A 17,572-nucleotide genomic window follows, 5' to 3' on the forward strand; every position below is an offset into this window, starting at 1 on the left:
TTATAAACTTTGTATGAAATGATCGCTTCTCTGGAGAAGTGGGTTTTTTTAATATCGTCTGTTACTGCCTGTTGGGATTAAATTTTCTCTTTAAAGCAGGCTGAAACTGATTTATTAAAAAATATGGATATTGATCTAGTACCGATATCCAACTGTGAGGGACAAAAACTCTCTAACAGTTTAAAGTTAGAAAGTGTGTGTTTATTGTGTGTGGGATCGCTCCCAAATCCACACCGCAGCTTCCAGGTGATTACAGAGCCCTTTTATCCATACAAGTATTGAATACCCAAAATAGAAATACACACTCATCATTTTGGTACATCCCAATCATTTCAAAAGTTATTAAGCATGCGTGGTTTGTTCCTTGAAATGGGTCAGTGTCCCTTTCATGGGGAGGGGTCCCAAAATGAGGAAGTAAATGAAGTTTTCCTTGTTCTGACCTTTCTACCTTTTCAATGCAAATATGAAAAATGAACTCTTGGTAGAACTCCCATTCCTTTTCTTCAATTGTTTTCAGAACAGAGGAGCCCCACAATTGTTTTATGTTCCTAAAAGCTATTTGTCAGTTTGTATATTCTTCATTATAAACCCAGCTAACTAAACATTGTGCTGACAAGCAATCAATTATTAGTTAACTACTAACTCCTAACTTCATCAAGGCCTACTCATTTATTTTATTTATTTTAATTAACTCTAGTAAGGCTTATCTCTAACTAAAATCTTATCTCCTCTAAAATCTCTGAATTCCTTAAAATTTACATTTCAAAACCTGTTCTTTGTGGTTACAAGCAGGTCACGAAGAAGCCTTGAGCACTACCTGGAGTGGATGGCAAACACGCCAAACACTGCCCTGGCAGCTGCAGCTCAGGGGTCAGCTCCTGGCTCTCCTCACTGAGCCCCTGTGCCCTCACCACCCGATTGTCTTCCACCAGATTTGTCCTCTCAAAGGACACAGGCAATACTCAGGCACACTTACACATTCACAGCTCTGAAATCCTGTGTCCAAGAGGTGGTGAGCATTTCTTTAGCAACTGCTACCCGTGAACTCCGAGCCTGTAACACACAGAGGCTCAGGGGCCCAGGCGTATGGAGATGAGACATAGGTAAGGTAAAATGTCAAGGAATTTAGCAATATATTGGCATCAAGTAAGATTCCCATGGAAAGAAATCCTGTCCCTCCCCAGGACAGACTTGTCAGCAGATACTCGGCCCGTGCTGAGTCCTGATTATGTCTGCTCTCTGAGGTGGCTTCCAGCCAGTTCAGTTTTTCCAGCAGAATCCCATGCCCTGAATCAAAAGCCCTACCTGGCCTGGCAGGGACTTCTTTCCTGAAAGGAACTTGACTTTGTCAAGGGACTTCCCCACTTCCTCTTATCCAAGAGCTTAGTGATGTGAAAGAATAGTTCCTACGTGGATTTCAGGCTTGCTGGGCTGGTGAAGAGCTTAGGGTGGGTTCATATGTGATGGAAGGTTTCTGGGTACAAGTACAGCTCAAGAAAAACAATGAGACATGGATTCTGTGTAAGAGGCTTATTAATCTCACAAGTCTGTTACCACAAAGTGTATGGTTCATATGTCATTCCTATTGAGATAATTATCCTCTCAGGAGCAGCACAGGAATAACCTGGGATAAAAGGCTCAGAGGCAGAAGCTCAGTGGTTTTGGCTGAAGAGAAGAGGGATGAGTCTGGGCTGAAAGCTCTGCCTACAAGTTCAGATGTGTTTCTATTCCCACAGTACAAGGCTGAGAGTTTTCTGGCTTCCATTCAGTATAACCTATGGCAATTAACAGATGAAGATAGGAGCAAGAGTAACAAGACTGGTACAAAGAAAGGAGGAAGAGCAAAAGAAAACTAGGCACATAAAGCACCTCAGTGCTGGCTGACGTCAGGGATGCAGGATGGATCACCCAGGATGCTGGCTGATGTCAGGGATGCAAGATGGGTTACCCAGGATGCAGGATGAATTGTCAGGGATGCAGGATGGATTGTCATGGATGCAGGACGGGTTTCTCAGGGTGCTGGCTGATGTCATGGATGCAGGACGGGTTTCCCAGGGTGCTGGCTGATGTCAGGGATGCAGGATGGGTTACCCGGGATGCAGGATGGATTGTCACGGATGCAGGACGGGTTTCCCAGGGTGCTAGCTGATGTCAGGGATGCAGGATGGGTTGTCAGGACAGGTTTCCCAGGATGCTGGCTGATGTCAGGGATGCAGGATGGATTGTCAGGGACGCAGGATGTGTTTCCCAGGATGCTGGCTGATATCAGGGATGCAAGATGGGTTACCCAGGATGCAGGATGAATTGTCAGGGATGCAGGATGGATTGTCACGGATGCAGGACGGGTTTCCCAGGGCGCTGGCTGATGCCAGGGATGCAGGACGGGTTTCCCAGGGCGCTGGCTGATGCCAGGGATGCAGGATGGGCTGCCGGGATGACGCTGGGCGGCAGACCCGCCCTGTGGGCGTGCCCGGCCGGTGCCGGCGCCGCCGGTCCCGCCCGGCCGCAGCAGCAGCAGGAGGAAGCGGCGGAGCGCGGCCGGGCAGCGGCGGGGGAGCGGCCGCGGCGGCGCCGGGAACGTCCCGAGGGGGCCTGGGCCGGCCCGGGAAGGCTCCCGGGATCGCCGTGCCGGGAGCGCCGGTGCCGCCTCCGCGGCGGCCTGACATGAGCTCATCGGCGGCGGCATGGCCTGCGCCCGGAGGGACGGCGAGGCGGACGGCGAGCCCGACCGCTCCCTGCGGCACATGCTGCGGGCCATAGCGGAGGAGCGGAGCCGCGCCGGGCTCCGGCACAGCGACAGCGGCGGCCTCGGTGAGTCGGGCGGGGCGGGCGCGGCGGCCGAGCCCCGGCGGAGCGGGGTCCCGGCCCGGTTCTCTGCCGGCACCACCACCAGCACCGTCACCATCATCACCATCACCTGTTGTTGTGTTCCCCGGGCACGGCCCCTCCGCCCGCCCCAGCCCCCGGGCGCATCCCCCGCCCCATTGTCCGAACGCTCCCCAGAAATGCGGTCGGGAGCACCGCGCACCTCTGCCCGTGTCGCGTTGGTCAGCGCGCACGGTGTGTTTTGGGATGGGGACAGCGGGGTTTTAGTGCCTCTCGCCGATGCTCGCTCTTGTGCGGCTCCCGGGCGCTGCTCTCTAGAGACTGAGAGCCTGCCACCTCCCTTCTCTGTTCAATGACTTCACTCTGCTTGCAGTCAGCGCAGGATGTTGTGGCTCTTGCAGGTCAGTTCATTTTCTAAACCGTTCATTTTCTTAAGCTTTCTGTCGTGTTTATTTTCATTTCACACAGCGAGTCTTTTTTTTTTTTTTAGCTTGTGGCAAAGCTTATGCAGTGCAAAACAGAAGTTTCGGGTTGAAATTCGGTTGACTTTAGGCAGCAGAATGGTACGGCAGCTCATTAACCAAAATTGTTCGCATCAGGAAGCTCTTCTGAACGTTTATATTAATGAATATAAATTACTCATCTTTATATGCAGCAGTAGAGATAATGGAAATTGTTCTAAACATCCAAAATTTCTGTCTACCTTATTCAAAGCTTTTGTATAGCCAGGACTGGAACTGTGTTCTAAGGGGGTGAATACCCAGAAGTTCTTGCAGGGGCAGTGCTTCAAATGATGAAAACTGATGTACAACACTTGTTTCTCTCACGGTGCCTGTATTAATGACTCCTCCCTCCTCAGCTTGTTTATAAGGCCTCAAAAGTCTCATCCATTTTGAGTCTTTGTTAAAAGCTCATAGTAAGTTCTTATTCAGGTTTTACAGGCTGTGAGGTTTGGATGAACATGGGGAATCTCTGGTTTTCTGTGCTTGCTATGGTTTCCCTGGGAAGGAGTGGGCTCTCTATTCTTTCCTTTTGCTTTGCCACAGAGTGAAATCTTGTATGAACAAAGAGAAATAATTCTTGGTTCTTTATGCCTTTTTCTGATAGAATTGGCTCTCTGGGATGTGATGTAGTGTTGAAAGTTACAGCGCCTAATAAAGTAAGTAAAACGTTGTGGCAAAGAAGTTGTAAACGAAAGGGGGAAAAGCCCACAAAATTTAAATGCCTATGAGATTGCATTCATTGGAAAGCTTCTGTCAGGTCCTGTTTGGCCATCTCTTGTTTGAATGCGTGATACAGACTGCCAGGAAGAGAAATATCACCATCACTTTCTTTTGCTGAAATTCGGAAAGGGAAAAACTGTGGTAGCTGGTAAGAAAGACCATGCAGATACTTCTTCTTCTCTGCTTGTGTCTGAGCACACATCCACAAGAGCCCACCATGAGACTTGCCCTGTGTGTCTGTCCCTGTGTGGAAATGTGCATTTTGCAGTGTGTTCCCTGCTCTTCAACTTTGTCACTCCCACCTAATGAGAGCTCTTTCCTCTGTGCTGTGATTTGTTGCCAGGTTAGGAAATTGTTTAAATACCTCCTTTAGGAAAAACACTGAGCTTTTGGTGTGGTGCTTGTAGAAACTGTAGATGAACCCAAGGTGTGATTCTGTGGTTTAAATTCATGCATGCTTGCGCTGTACCAGTGAATGCTGTTGCAAGGCATGCAACACAGCTGGAATAGCCTGGGCTGTTCTGGAGTATGCTGGGCTCTGGCACACAGCAAATGTCATGGATTTTCCTCAAGTTCAGAAGTCATGAAAGTAGTCACAGTTCTGTCTGGTTCAGGTGGTTAACACGAAGATTTTGTCTTCCTTTTGTGCCTGGGTAGCACATCACCTGTGGGACTTTGGGACCTGCACACCCACAGCTGGTTTTATATTTGTGGTGGGGTTTTCTGTAGTGGCCATATCCTTCTGAGCTCTATCAGCAGGTGAAACCTGTTGGCTTTCAGTTCCCTTCAAATCAACTGGCAAAGACGCCAACAGTGGCTTTTCCCTGAGTATTGCTAATCCCCTGACTGTAAAATGGGACTCAGTGGGTCATAACCTGGCCATCCTCTCTCCTCTTCTGTATTTCCTAGAAGTGAACCCAAGGAGGAGGAAATTGCTGGTTTTGCTGACACTGAGGTTTGGTGAGAGGAGTTGCTTTGTTTCAAGAGTGTCACATAAGCATTTGGACAGGCTTTGTTCAAAAATGTAAATCCCCTTGTGTGGTGGGATTTTCTGTAATGTCCTGTTTGTGTAGTGTACAAAATGTAGCACTTCAAAATAATGACACGTGTCATTATTTACCAAGTTGGGAGGGGTGATGTCTCTCCAAGAATTCTTGTCTGTGTCACCCAGTTGGACAGCTCTGGTGTTGTGCACTGAGGCCCCTCCGAAATGCTGTTGGTTGCAACACTTCTGTGGTGAAATATTTCTCCTCCGAAGGGAATGACAGATGTGCTGTGTGTCTCCTCAGCCGGGCTGCCTGTGAGGCTCTGAAGTTTCCTTTTGGCCAGATCCCTGAACTGGGGAGTGTTTTATTTTTGGTGGTTCATGATACTACTGTGTAACATCTTCAGATACTTAATTTCCTTGTCCTTCTGTCATTCAGTGACAATTTTCCCTGCTTTTAGAGTAGTAGAGTGGGTTTGGGTGGAGCGTGACTTTATTTGTGCTGGAATTTCGAATGAGTAATTAAAAATAAGTCGGTAGATCCGAACAATCTCTTGAACTGTGGCTGGTCTGTAATGGGGACATGTGGTGAAAAATGGAGAAGTCGTAGAGATCCCGAAAATAAGGTGTCTGCCCCGTGGAGTGCAGCACTCCACAGGGTGTGTTTAACAAGCGGCTGAAAACTGAGGTGTGCAACAGGGACCTGTTCCAGGTGCCAGCAGAGTGGGCAAGAAGAGTTTCTTGTGCTTGCTTTCCTGGTGGTCCTGGGGTGCTCTGGGGCTGGAACAGCTGCTGAGGAGAGGAGCGTGTACTTGGCACAGGAGCAAGGGAAAAGCAGTGATGTTCATCCTCAAAGCCAGAGGGTTGCCTGGACTTGTTTGTGCAAACCTCAGGGCTCATCATGTGAGAGCAAACTGTGAGTGATTCATGGGCACATTGCCTTGAGGAGCAGCACCTGGAAAGAATTCTTCAGCCTTCCTGATGTCAGCGTTCAGGAACACACATAATCACAGGATATGATTATCTGCAGGTGCTTTTATTGAGAGCTCTGGGAATCAGGGGTACAGACCCAAATCTGACTCCAACATGGCTTTCGAGCTGAACGTATTTTATATTCTATTGTTATATAACTTACATATTAATTATTAAACTGAAATTGTTCTATTGCGTACATTGACATAAGTTTCTCGTGATCTTTCTTAGGGCCCTGACCACAGTTTCTCATGATTATTCTTATGATTAAACAGTAATTATATTTAATTACTAAACAATCATCACATCTAACAATTATATCATTTATCGTGTACTAGCTACACAGGTGCAGTTCTAGCAAGTAAAAGTTCTTCATGTGCTTAGGGTGTTTATTTTTCCAGAGCCTACTAAGCTTATTTTTCCTTTTAACCCTAAATCCCCATAATTTTAAAACCCTTTTACTATCACTGAGAGGAGGGGAGTGGCACACAGTAAATGCTGGTCACTGTGATGGAAGAACACTGTGGGTAAAGGGATGAAGAAGAGGGGAAGAAATTTTTTTTGGGAAGTGAAAGAGGTTGAAATGAAAAATTAAAAGGAGAATTAATTTGGATTTGGAAGTACTAGATTCAGGCCTTAGCTTTTTCACAGTGTAGTAACTTTTAATTAAATTATAATATTCAAGAAGGATATAGTTGTGTCTGTTACTTTGAAGAAAGCATATCCACAGAGTCGGTGGAAGTGTCTGCAGGGGATTTACTGCAGCACAGAACTGGTTTGACAGGAGTCACTTTCCAGCAGACACAAAACATTCTTCATTCATGGTTCTTGGAGTTAGTTCAGAGAGTTATAGAGTCAAAGGTGAGAAACTACAAAAGCTGTAAAGCTTTTTCTTCTTTTGATCTGTCAAAAGCAAGAAGGTATGAAAATCACATCTGTCCTAACAAAACTAGAGACATGTATACAAACTAATTCACCAATGAGTTTGTTTTATTTAGAACAACTTGTTTCCAGTTTAAAAATACGTTTTTTATTACTTTTATCTTATTATTAACACAATTTTTTTGCCCTATTTATAAAGTGTTTTGCAGCTAATGAATATGACATGTTCACTAAAAAATGTATAGTCAAATACTGAGGAGAAAAAAAAGATACTAATGTAAGAAACTTACAAATAGTAAAACAAAAAAGTGTTTCTAGAGTAGCTTCCTAATCAGTCAAAACCAAAAATATCCCAACCAGGAGGAATCTGTATTTCTTTTCAGGAAGAGTTCTAGAAAGTGCAAATACAGTGCAAGATCAGAACAGATTATTTAAATCAGAGTTATAATAGATAATTTAAAATCAAAGTGATTTAACCAGTTTACCCTTAGGTAAATACCCTGAGGTATTGAACCTCAGATTTGTAGTTGGATAAAGATGAGCAAATAGCAAAGAAATTCCAGTATGAAAGATAGTTGATTTTAAAACTGCCTTTTTTTTTATTTGTTTTGTTTTGTTTTTTGCCTGGCATTATAAAATGTCTGGAAGGCATTTCTGCAATCAGATAGATGTAGACATGTGATGTGTATGAGCACTTGGATGGGGTGATGTGGGAGAAACCACAGTTGGAGTAAACTCTTAGATCCAGTGGCTTTGTCCAGGGGATGGGAATGCATTTCTGCTTCTCCAAGTGTTTTGTGTCCTGGGATCCCATCCTGTCACTCCTACAGTCAAGTTTAGGAGTGTCCCTGTAGGATCAGGGCATGGAGAACAGCAAGCTGGGGCTAAGCTCTAGGGCTGCAGGTCTCCAGGGTTAATGCCTTTTTCTGTGAGTTTTTTTGGGGTTTTTTTGGGTTTTTTTTGTGTAAAGGTGACTAATTTAAAATTCTGTTTTGATTGTTCCTTAGACTCTTGTTCAGGCTGATGTCACTAATGTCAGGCTTTCCCTCACTCACTGGTGTATTCAGGGATTTGTTGTGTGGCTGTTGAAGGTTAGCTTCTGTCTGGAGTGTGACAGATACTCCATGCCACATGGAGAATATAACAGACTCTCTTTTATTAGAGCTTTCATATCTTTTTTTAACACTTGGGTTATTAGGTGGTTCTTTCATTTTAATAGAGATGGAGCCTTGTGGGATTTCTCATGTCCTGCTTGGGAGTGTAGACATTCAAATAATCAAGATCAGACTGGAGGTGCTGCACTAGAGAGGCAAAATTATTTTTAAAAAACTAGGAAAAAATCCAGCACCACCACCCAAAAAAAAAAAAAAAGTCCACAAAATACCTTCCAGAACATTTGGCTGCCTCACCAGAAGGAGCAGTTAAGTTTCTAAGGTATGGCATGCTGCTGTTCATTTTTGGATGCTAACAGAAATTGCTGAATTCCCCCTCCCCTTTTTTATTAAAAAAAAAAAATTAAAAATTCTATTATTTGTGTCTCTCTGGGCAGAATTATGAATCCATAAGACTGATAATGGGAGCAGTCAGAGTATTTGTGAATATTTGGGATGTAATGTAGTGTTGAAATGTTACGGGGCCTTATAGCCCATCTCTTATTTATGTAATACTGTAGCTCTAGTAACCTTAGCTGCTTAGTTTTCTTGTCCTAGTAGTGTGCTCTAAATCTTTAGTAAGTTGTAAATCATTTTGGAAGTCTGACTTCTGTTTTGGAATTTAAGATGGATGGGAGGTTTGTCTTAGGGATTAGGACACATCTTACCAATAAGGTTCAGGATGGATCTTTTAGAGATTTAACATTCTATCTGTTTGGATTCTTTCCAAGGAATGAAAACTGGAATTTCCAGAAGAATTAACTGTGTTGGTCTCCCTTCTAACTGTTGGTGTTCGAGGTGCTGATCAAGAGAAAAGACTCAGAGGATGCAGGCTTTTCAATATTTTCAAATACACAATGTCTGATGTCCAAACATTTCTGGAACACCAAAACCCTGCAGTTAAAGAGTTAGTGATGATTGTTGCATCTGCTTATCCTTGTAAACTGACTCGGTAGGATCAGGTAGCAGCTCACTGACGTTTTAAGTAGTACCTGGAAGTGAACAATAAGGTAGAAAGTCTGCACAAAACCAATTCATGGTGTCAGGAGCCCACCGAATAGTGAAGCTGCTTTTTACAGAGAGCTTTCAAAAGTATGTGAAACAAGCTGGTTTTGGTCTGTCTGCAGTCCCTTGGGTTAAGCAGGATGAATTTCAGGGAATCAAAGTTGCTCTCTTTTTGGGGTGTGTGGTTGTAAAGAGGGTTTTGATTACCTTTCTCTATGCAGGAAATAAAATGCAGTCAGGATACAGGAGCAGCAAAGACAGCATCATGCTGCTGCTGCTGTGGAGTTGTGGTCACCTGGGCACTCTGCAGCAGTACTGCTGTTAGCTGAAGTTAATCAGATGCACCAACAGTCCTAAGGAATTTTTTCCCTGAATTCTTTCTGTTTAAGGCACTAATTGTCTGTGTGAAGATTTACAGGGTTTTCTGCCATTTCAAGGCTTTAAAACTGAAGTTTTTGTCATTTTGGTTTGGCTGGTGTCTAGTATAGACAGTGTGCTAGTACTATGCAGAAATTGAACCCTGAAAACAGTAATATTCTTTATCTTCCTACTCTGGTGGTTTCAGAGACATATTTCCTTAGGGGTGGCAAGTTAAGTCCCTTTAGGTGAATGTAGTATTTTGCAGGCAGGTAATGTGTTGTGGTGTGAAGAGCAGTTCATTTTGGAGCCATATCTGTCCTGCCACAGCAGTGAGTAAACAGCTACTGGTGCTGGCATTGAGGCTGCTTTTGGTGTTTCAGAATATTTTTTGCATAATTTTCTTTCTTATCTCAGAAGGCCGAGCAGATGTCAGGCAATCATCAGTCCTTCACATTTGAAGAATTCTGGGTTGTTTCCAGGTACAACAGTGTGCTGAAGTGCATTTGAGTTGGCCTGGTCTGCTGAACTTTGTCGAGTTTCCCTCTGGAAAATGACATCATTGGGCTTTTTGTTCCTCCTTTTTAGGCAAGATGCGCTCAGTGAGTCAGGCTGAGACTGCCCTTGTTTTGCTGTTTGTGTTGAAAATCTTTAGGACTCAATAGTGACCCAGCTTTTCATAAGCTCCCATGCAAAGGCCCTATGTCAGGAATTGCCCTGTCACCACAGCCAGAGTGATTCCAAGTGTCAGGAATATTGTGTTGGGTGTTGCTCCCATTTTATCCATCTGTCGGTACTGCATTGTCAGGTCTTCTGTAGGAATATGGATGAGCACTTAGCTGGGGTTTCCTTTGAGCACATGGAGGTGGAAGATAGAATACTTCTGATTATCTGTGTCTGGAAGTAACATAGGTAATTTTAGCTCCAAACTCCGTTTGCGTGTCTGAACTGCCAAGCTTGGATGAAAAGCAGAAGTGAATTGGGAGTTCTTGGTCCTACCTTGCAGGACCTGGTGTGATCAGCAGGAGCTTGAGAAATGGATTAAAATGCCAGTGAAGCTTTAGCTGTCTTTGCACTATGAAGAGCTTGATTTAATTGCCTGGAGATGCCAAAACTCTACCAAGATGAGGGAAGTGTTTTGAAATGGATTTATAACATTCTGCTAAGAGCTGTAAATTCCACTGGAAATTTATTCCTCTGTGTTGCTGGAGAGCAGACACAGGAGATGTTGAATGTCTAGCAGTGCTACATTTCCAATAAGGGATATGTTTACTTAAAGGACCCTGAGAGGCGGGTTTCAAATTTCCATAAAACTCAGTGCTCTGTAATATACAGTAATAAAATAATAATACACTGGGTGTTCAGTATGAGTTAAATAATCAGCCTTGAGGAGATTAATTTATTGCCTCAGGGGGGTCACTCCTGTTTAGTGATTGCCTGATCTCAATCTTTCAGAAGGAAAGTAGCAAGTTCATGGCAGTACAACTTGGAGATAAAGCTCTGTAAACCCAGGTGTCTTTCTGAATAATGATGATCCAGCTTTTTATATACTTTGTAAGGATGTTGAAGTACCTTTTTTTGTTAGTTTGTAATGAGTAGTTTAATTCTGCCTAAATAATGAAGGTCTGAACAGATGACCCTTGTTTTTCATAACAAGTGTGACTAAACTCTACTCAAAGCATCGTTTGAATTGTTTGGAGCCCATATTTTACATGATTAAAGGGGAAATTATTTCATCCTCTTTGATCTTTGAAATTAAAAGCATAGATTACGTTATATTGAGTTCTTTGACTTTTCAGATTCACTCTGGGTTGTTCTTCATCAGTGGCTTTTCCTTTCTTTCAGTTAACAAAGGAACAACAATTTAAATGTTTGCATTAGGTGCTTTAAGAATGACCAGAATAGAATTATGAGATTTTTCACTTTCTTCTGTTCAGCAACTGTCAGTCTAACTGATTTGGTGATAGATATTAAGGTAGTCATATGTCTGTGTATATTTAATATGATGCATTAGTCCTGTGAGACAACAGGAGTATTTTTGAATGGAAGAATGATCCTTTTGCACTTGTTCTACACTTGAGTAGCATCCAGTTTCTCCTAGAAGCCAATAGGGAAAATGTGCTTGTGAGTCTCAAATGGAAAAATAGAAAGGCAGGCAAAGTGTGAGATCCCAAGTACTCTGCCAGTTTTGCAATCTTGCTGTCTTGAATTAATTTCTAAAGTAATATTTCTAGGTATCTTCAAAATAAAGATACTAAAAATTTAGACTTGCTGTGTAGAAGCTCACTCTGGCCTGTAAATAACATAAGTTCTGCTTTATTAATAAGAAACAAAGAAACATAAACACAGAGTTGTCTGTGATTTTTTTGCAGCAAAAGTTCCTTTTGAATTTGAATTATTTTCTACAACTACCAGAAATTAAGAAAACTCAAGGTTTGAATTTTTTAGCCTGTATTGTTCTGAATGGGTCAAAAGGGGAAAATGAAGTGTAGACATGTCCTTCCTCTGTCTCCTTTTCTGGTAAGAAACTTTGAAGGGAATCCCAAATGTTTCTTCAGCAAAAGGCTGCGATGAATGCAGCAAGTAAAAATGTAATGCTTACCTTGTACTTGCTTGTCATTGTCTATGAAACCTGAGGTTGAGGGCATTTCCTAAAATTTACAGAAAACAAAAGGATAGGGAGAAATTGGGGTTACTGTGGCTGTATCTAAAGCCTTGGTGTGTTTCTTCAAATGCAGGAACTGTGCTTCAGTGCTGTAATGATTGAATAGAAGAATATTAAGATTTATATTCTTCTAAACTAGTAGTTGCCACATCAAAAGGCAGTAAACTGTGTAATCAAAACCTCAGGGGAGGATGTTTGTAAGCCCAGTGGTGAGCAAAGGCAGTAAAAGACATTGCCTTGTGGTGCTTGTGCTGAGGAATTTTCAAAGGAGGACTTTTCTCACATGCTCCCCCTTGTAACTGTCATGAGATAGAAGAAGTGATTTCTCGGTAGATAAAGGTTGTTTATAAACCATTTTTGTAACTCTTTTTAGCCTGTTGAGGGTGATGTGGTGGGTGGAGAGACCCAGGGAGGGGAAGGAGGGCAGAAGAAGCAGAGCTCAAGTGCTGAACAATAGACTTGTTGCAGGTTGAAGGCAAAAAGCTTCAAAGTCTCTCAACTCTTTAGCCCAGGGTTCTGTCCCCTTGTCCAGGTTGCTGTAACACACCCATGTACAAAACCTTCCAGGTCTGCAGGGATTTATAACCTGTGCAAGGCTGCCCTTGGGATGAGAAAGTGGAGCAGTGGTGCTGGTTACCAATGGAAAGGGATGGCATGTTTTCAGTAGCTAAAATATAAATTGAAGACTAAACCTCTGTTTATGAAAGAGAACAGCAGCTTTGCAGTAGTTGCTCTCCCTTAAGGAGTAGGGTGCTGGCTTTAGGGCAGTTTTTTGAATTCTGTCTGACTGAAGATAGTATGTCACATCTGTTAATAAAATTCCCTGTCCTCTCCCTCCCCTCCGCTCTCCTCCCCTCTTCTCTCCCAGTAATGACCATTTCCACAGAGAGCCAGTTTTTTTATTGTTTCCAATCGTTTGGTTGTGGACTAAATGAAATTCTTGTGCCTTACTTGGGACTGTTAAGAACTATCCCTTTCCTCACGCATGTGAGGTGCCTGCAGCATGAAAACCTGGGGTGCTGATGAGGGGATCAATGGTCTCCAACCCTGCAATGCCTGCAGGACAGCCTGGGCATGCTTCCTTGGCAATTTGATGGTTTCACAGGAAAGTGATCAGCTGTTAGAGGAAACATTTTTCTTCCATGCATGACTGTGGTTTGTTTAAAGAGGTGGCCTGTATTTAATAAGAGGAGATTTCACTGGGATGTAGGTGAGTGGGCAGGCAGTTCACTTTTATTTCTATTTAAACAGCTGTATTTGTTGCCTTAGAAACCTGCATTAAAAGTAATAACAGTGCTAAAGGGAGTGCTGCCTAACTCGCTGAAATATCCAAGTGCTGGCAAAGACACTCAGTTTGTTGGACAACCCAACCCTGAGCCCAAAGTGGGATTTTTGAAGAGCTGCCCTTTTTTATTTTAATTTTTTAATTATATTTTTAAAGAAATACATTCTTCTTTAGATTGGTTGTCTTATGTGTGCATATTAGGTAGGGCAGCCAGCTACGAGATGGCACTGTCAAACAAGTGGTTTTTTTAAATCTTGGCTGCAAGATAGGTGAAAGTATTGGTTGTCAGCTTCTAAAAGTGCGTGGGTTTGTGGTGTAGAAGGTAAGTGAGAATTATGGCTTCCACTGTAAAGTTGCCAAGTCCTCACTCATAAAGATGCTGCTGATGTTTCTAACCAGAAAAGAAACTGAATTTGGCAAATACCAGTCTGTGATAGTGAATATGGATAGGAAATAACTCTGCTTCTCTGCCAGCTGCTGCTGTGGTAAGTGCTCCTTCCTTCTGCCTTGACAGCAAGTTGCTAACTAGCAGCCTGGGCAAAGATAAAGTTCTGGGGGAGGTATGTACATGGAATTATCAGTAGTAACCACAGTCTTGGTAGTTTTGTAAGGCTGGATAACTCCCTAAAATAAAATTTGCTGGTTTTGCCTGATCTACCACAGTAGCCTCTCAGACAGGGCTTTGACAGTGGTATTTATTAAGTGTGAAAATAGAGACCTTGGATGTCATAAATTTACAGAAGCAGCAGTCTTTGATCAGAGGGATTGCTTTGGCAGAGAACAAAAATAGCATGCCTTTTAGCAGTGAAAACACATATTTGTACTGTTACAGACCAGTTTCTGCACGTGTCTGCATCCCGTGGGGTTGCCTCTGTTGAAGGAGAATGTGTACCCCTGCACGAAATCCCCAATTAGGCCAGCTCTGGAACACAGCAGCCTTTTCTGCAGTCCTTTCTTATGAAAGGCATTGCAAGGTGATCCCTCTGGTGCTTCCCTAATGAGTGAATAAAATCTGTGGAAGTGATGCTGCAGTCCTTTGGGAATTGCAGATAGTTGGAGAGCTTGGTGCTGTTTCCCGGGAGCTGAACTGCCACATGCTTTGAGAGGCTGAAGTACAGTGAAGCAGATGACAACTGTTGGATGAAAATGAATTTATTATTTCTGTGCACTGCAGTTCAGTAGCAGGTAACCATATTCTTTCAATTGTGTTGACCCTTGCTAGGATTAGTGCTCAAAGTAAACGGCCAGATGCCTGTAAAATGCTGTCTTTATTTAGTGTTTCATACTGACCTGTCATATTGGATGATTGTTCTGTAAATTTATCTTCTAGGGTTACTTTTGTTGGTAGATATTTCTCATGTTATTATGGTTCCATTTGAATTCTGCTTTTTCAAAGTGGAAATCTGTAGATGGTGCACAGAAGTTTATGCATTTAAATTATGCAGGCTTTGATTCAATGTTTAGTGTTAACTGAAATGATGGTTTCCTCAGCATATAATGTAATAGTAAAGAAGAGACCTGCAGGAAGATGTATGACCTTTAAGAGTACATTTTACAAATATTTTTTCTAGAGGAGATTGTGTTTGTCTTCTCAGCAATGATGCTATGAGGCAATTTTCTGCAGTGGAAGAAGTGCAGGTAAAAATGGAAATGGAGAATTGAAACAAATGTGGATAAAAGAAAGTAGTCTCTCTCCCACCTTCTGCTTCTGAGTAATACAGAAACCATCCCAAGGAGAATAAAGCAGAAAACTGCAATGCCCAGAGTCCAAACAGTGAGACTTCTTGATGCTTTTGTGCAATTAACACTTCTTTTCCTTCAGTATTCTCACTACTTTCATGAAATGAAGTGACATATAAGCAATGCTGGGTTTTTTTCCAGGATGTGAAGAATCAAAGGGTCCAAATTTGAGGAAGCTCTAAAACCCAGCCAATCTTTGTGGCCAGTGTTTAACCTCAGTCGTGTTCAGTTAGACTTTTTCTCTGTCACTTTTAGTGGACTTTCAAAATACTACACAAACATTTGTGTGTCCTTTGCATTTTGGTGGCCAGCATCACGTACTGTAATATGTGACACTGCATGGCTGTTGTGTAAACCTTAGCATGGGTTGCAGGATCAGCTGTGTTGTTCTCTTTGTGTCTTCAACTTAAATAATACATGAACTTGTGCTGGACTCCCACAAGGTCATTCCATGCTGCTCTGCATGACAGAAAACAAAGGGAAAACAACCATCGTAAATTTAATCAAAGTGGCAGATTATATGTGAAGTTCAGAAAGTGGAAATAAAAGTGTTCCAGAAACTGGAGTTCTGAAGTGACCAGAAGTACTTTAGAAAGCAGTTGATGATGTAGATAAGATATGTTATTGGTATCTAGAATGGTGAGATGAGTCCTGGGCAGAAAAATCTTAGTTTGGTAAGAAAAATAGGAAGAAAAAAGCCCCAAAACCAAAATAAAATCCCAAATCTGAAAGAGAATGCTTTCAATATTTCACCACAGTAGTTGAACCATGGTGTACCTTCTCTCATAAGGTAACAGCTCTCTGTGGGAATTGTTCTACTGGCCTTTGGCTGGTTTCTATGCAAGGAGGTGCTCAGTTTGCCATAGAAAAAGCAATTAACAGAACCCCTTGGTGTTGTGTATTGTTCTGCTTTCATTATTGCATATGTACCTAAAGCCACATTCAAGTTCACTTCTGTGAATCCCTTCTCTCTTGGGTGAAATTCAGTAAAACAGAAAATAGCAGAAAATAATTCTTTGGATTCAGAAACAGCTGTACAAGATCTTAAGGGCAAGGGAGGCAACTGAGAAACTTGTTGTGTTGGTCGATTGCTCTTCAGTGTCAAGGTTTTTTCTCAGGTGGGTGGAATTGTTTCCGTTGCTGATGCAGTGGGTTTTTATAAATTTAATCTTGGAAAATTAAAGCATATTAAATAGTGAGCTTTCCTGTGTAAGGTATTGTTGATAAAGATGTATTCAAAGTGAAGAGCTCTGGGATGAATTTTCTCAATGCAAAACTGTGCAGTTTCACACGTGGCTGTGAAATTGGTTTGAAGTGTTGCCTGCAGATGCTCTAATGTCCCCTCCTCTAGGCCTGGTGATGTGTCCCCTTGTGCACAAGCACATTTGAAATCTGCACTTGTATTCTACCTGTGCACAAGGGTTCTTCCTTTTAGTGTGCTACAGCTCTGCAGTGAGGTACGAAGAGCAGGGAAAAAGAGGAAATAGTTTTGTGGAAAGGCGTGTTTGTACCCCAAAATTTGTTGCATCAGAAACTGTGCCCTTGGGTTTAGCTGGGCAAACATCATCTTCACAGAGCAAGTTGGTATTGCCTAGTTTGGGAGATGTAATTATTCCTGTGTTCAGTGCAGTCAAAAGTGCAGAAAGTTGTATGGCATTTGCTCATTTTTGATATTGTAGACCTGAAAAGGTTCAGAGAAGGGCAGTAGAGGTGCTATGGGGATGACTTTTGTACAGGGGATACTTGTCTAGCAGGGTAGGACTTGTCAGCCTGGCAAAGGGATGCTTCAGGTCCTGTGTGCCACAAGGTCCTTGTGAATAGGTGGTGTGGATACAGTGTGGAGGCAGCAATTGCTCACTGTGCCTTTCTGTGAATAAAACCATTGCTTAAAGTTGGAAATTGGTAGGAAAGAAAACCCCTGTTGGCGATGAGAGATGGGGAAGACTGTTTCAGTGGTCAGAATCCAAATTTTCTGTGGACTACCAATGCTTATATACTGCTTTAGGACAACTAGTAATGTTTGCTACAGTGATTAGGTTGAAATCACATACACAAACTTATGCCTATCACAACATCTCTTGCTTGCGGAGTTTAATGAAATTTTCTTTTTCTGGCAAACCAGTCTGATTGAATCTTCTTTTAATCCTCAAAGTTCTGTTTGCTCTTGCCAAGGCATCCCGTTATCAAATCTCTTACGCTAACCAGGTCCAAAATCCATCATCTGTCTTGTGTCCCAATATCTCAACAAACCCCCAAGCCCCTAAAAAATTCCCAAACCAAGCAAAACCAGCTCCTGTATGGTAACAGCTGTGGGTTTCATGGTCACAAACACCTGTAGGTTGTGAAAGTCTGGGTGTGTCCAAGGAGATGATGTGCAGGTGACTGGAATGACCACCCAGGAGGAGCTGCCAGGTTCACAGAAACACTGGGGGCTGTGAGGGTACTGAGGAGAAGGGTGATGCACTCCTGCATCATCCTCTG

General features: G+C 42.8%; 1 protein-coding gene across 3 annotated transcripts in view; it reads left to right on the forward strand.

Moving 5' to 3' along the window:
• The window catches only part of KIAA0930 (KIAA0930 ortholog), a 62,872-nt gene that overhangs the window by 14,761 nt on the left and 30,539 nt on the right, over positions 1-17,572 (forward strand). For 2 of the 3 annotated variants that reach the window (XM_030263384.4, XM_030263385.4), the window contains exon 1: positions 2,679-2,811. The exons of the other annotated variant lie outside the window; for it this stretch is intronic. In XM_030263384.4, the coding sequence (XP_030119244.1) occupies positions 2,685-2,811 (127 nt within the window). In that variant the 5' untranslated portion in view covers positions 2,679-2,684. Of the gene's footprint in view, positions 1-2,678; positions 2,812-17,572 lie in introns of those variants that run through there. 3 annotated transcript variants of the gene reach the window in all.

The sequence above is a fragment of the Taeniopygia guttata genome, chromosome 1A, assembly GCF_048771995.1.
Source record: "Taeniopygia guttata chromosome 1A, bTaeGut7.mat, whole genome shotgun sequence".
In the NCBI taxonomy this organism is placed as follows: Eukaryota; Metazoa; Chordata; class Aves; order Passeriformes; family Estrildidae; genus Taeniopygia; species Taeniopygia guttata.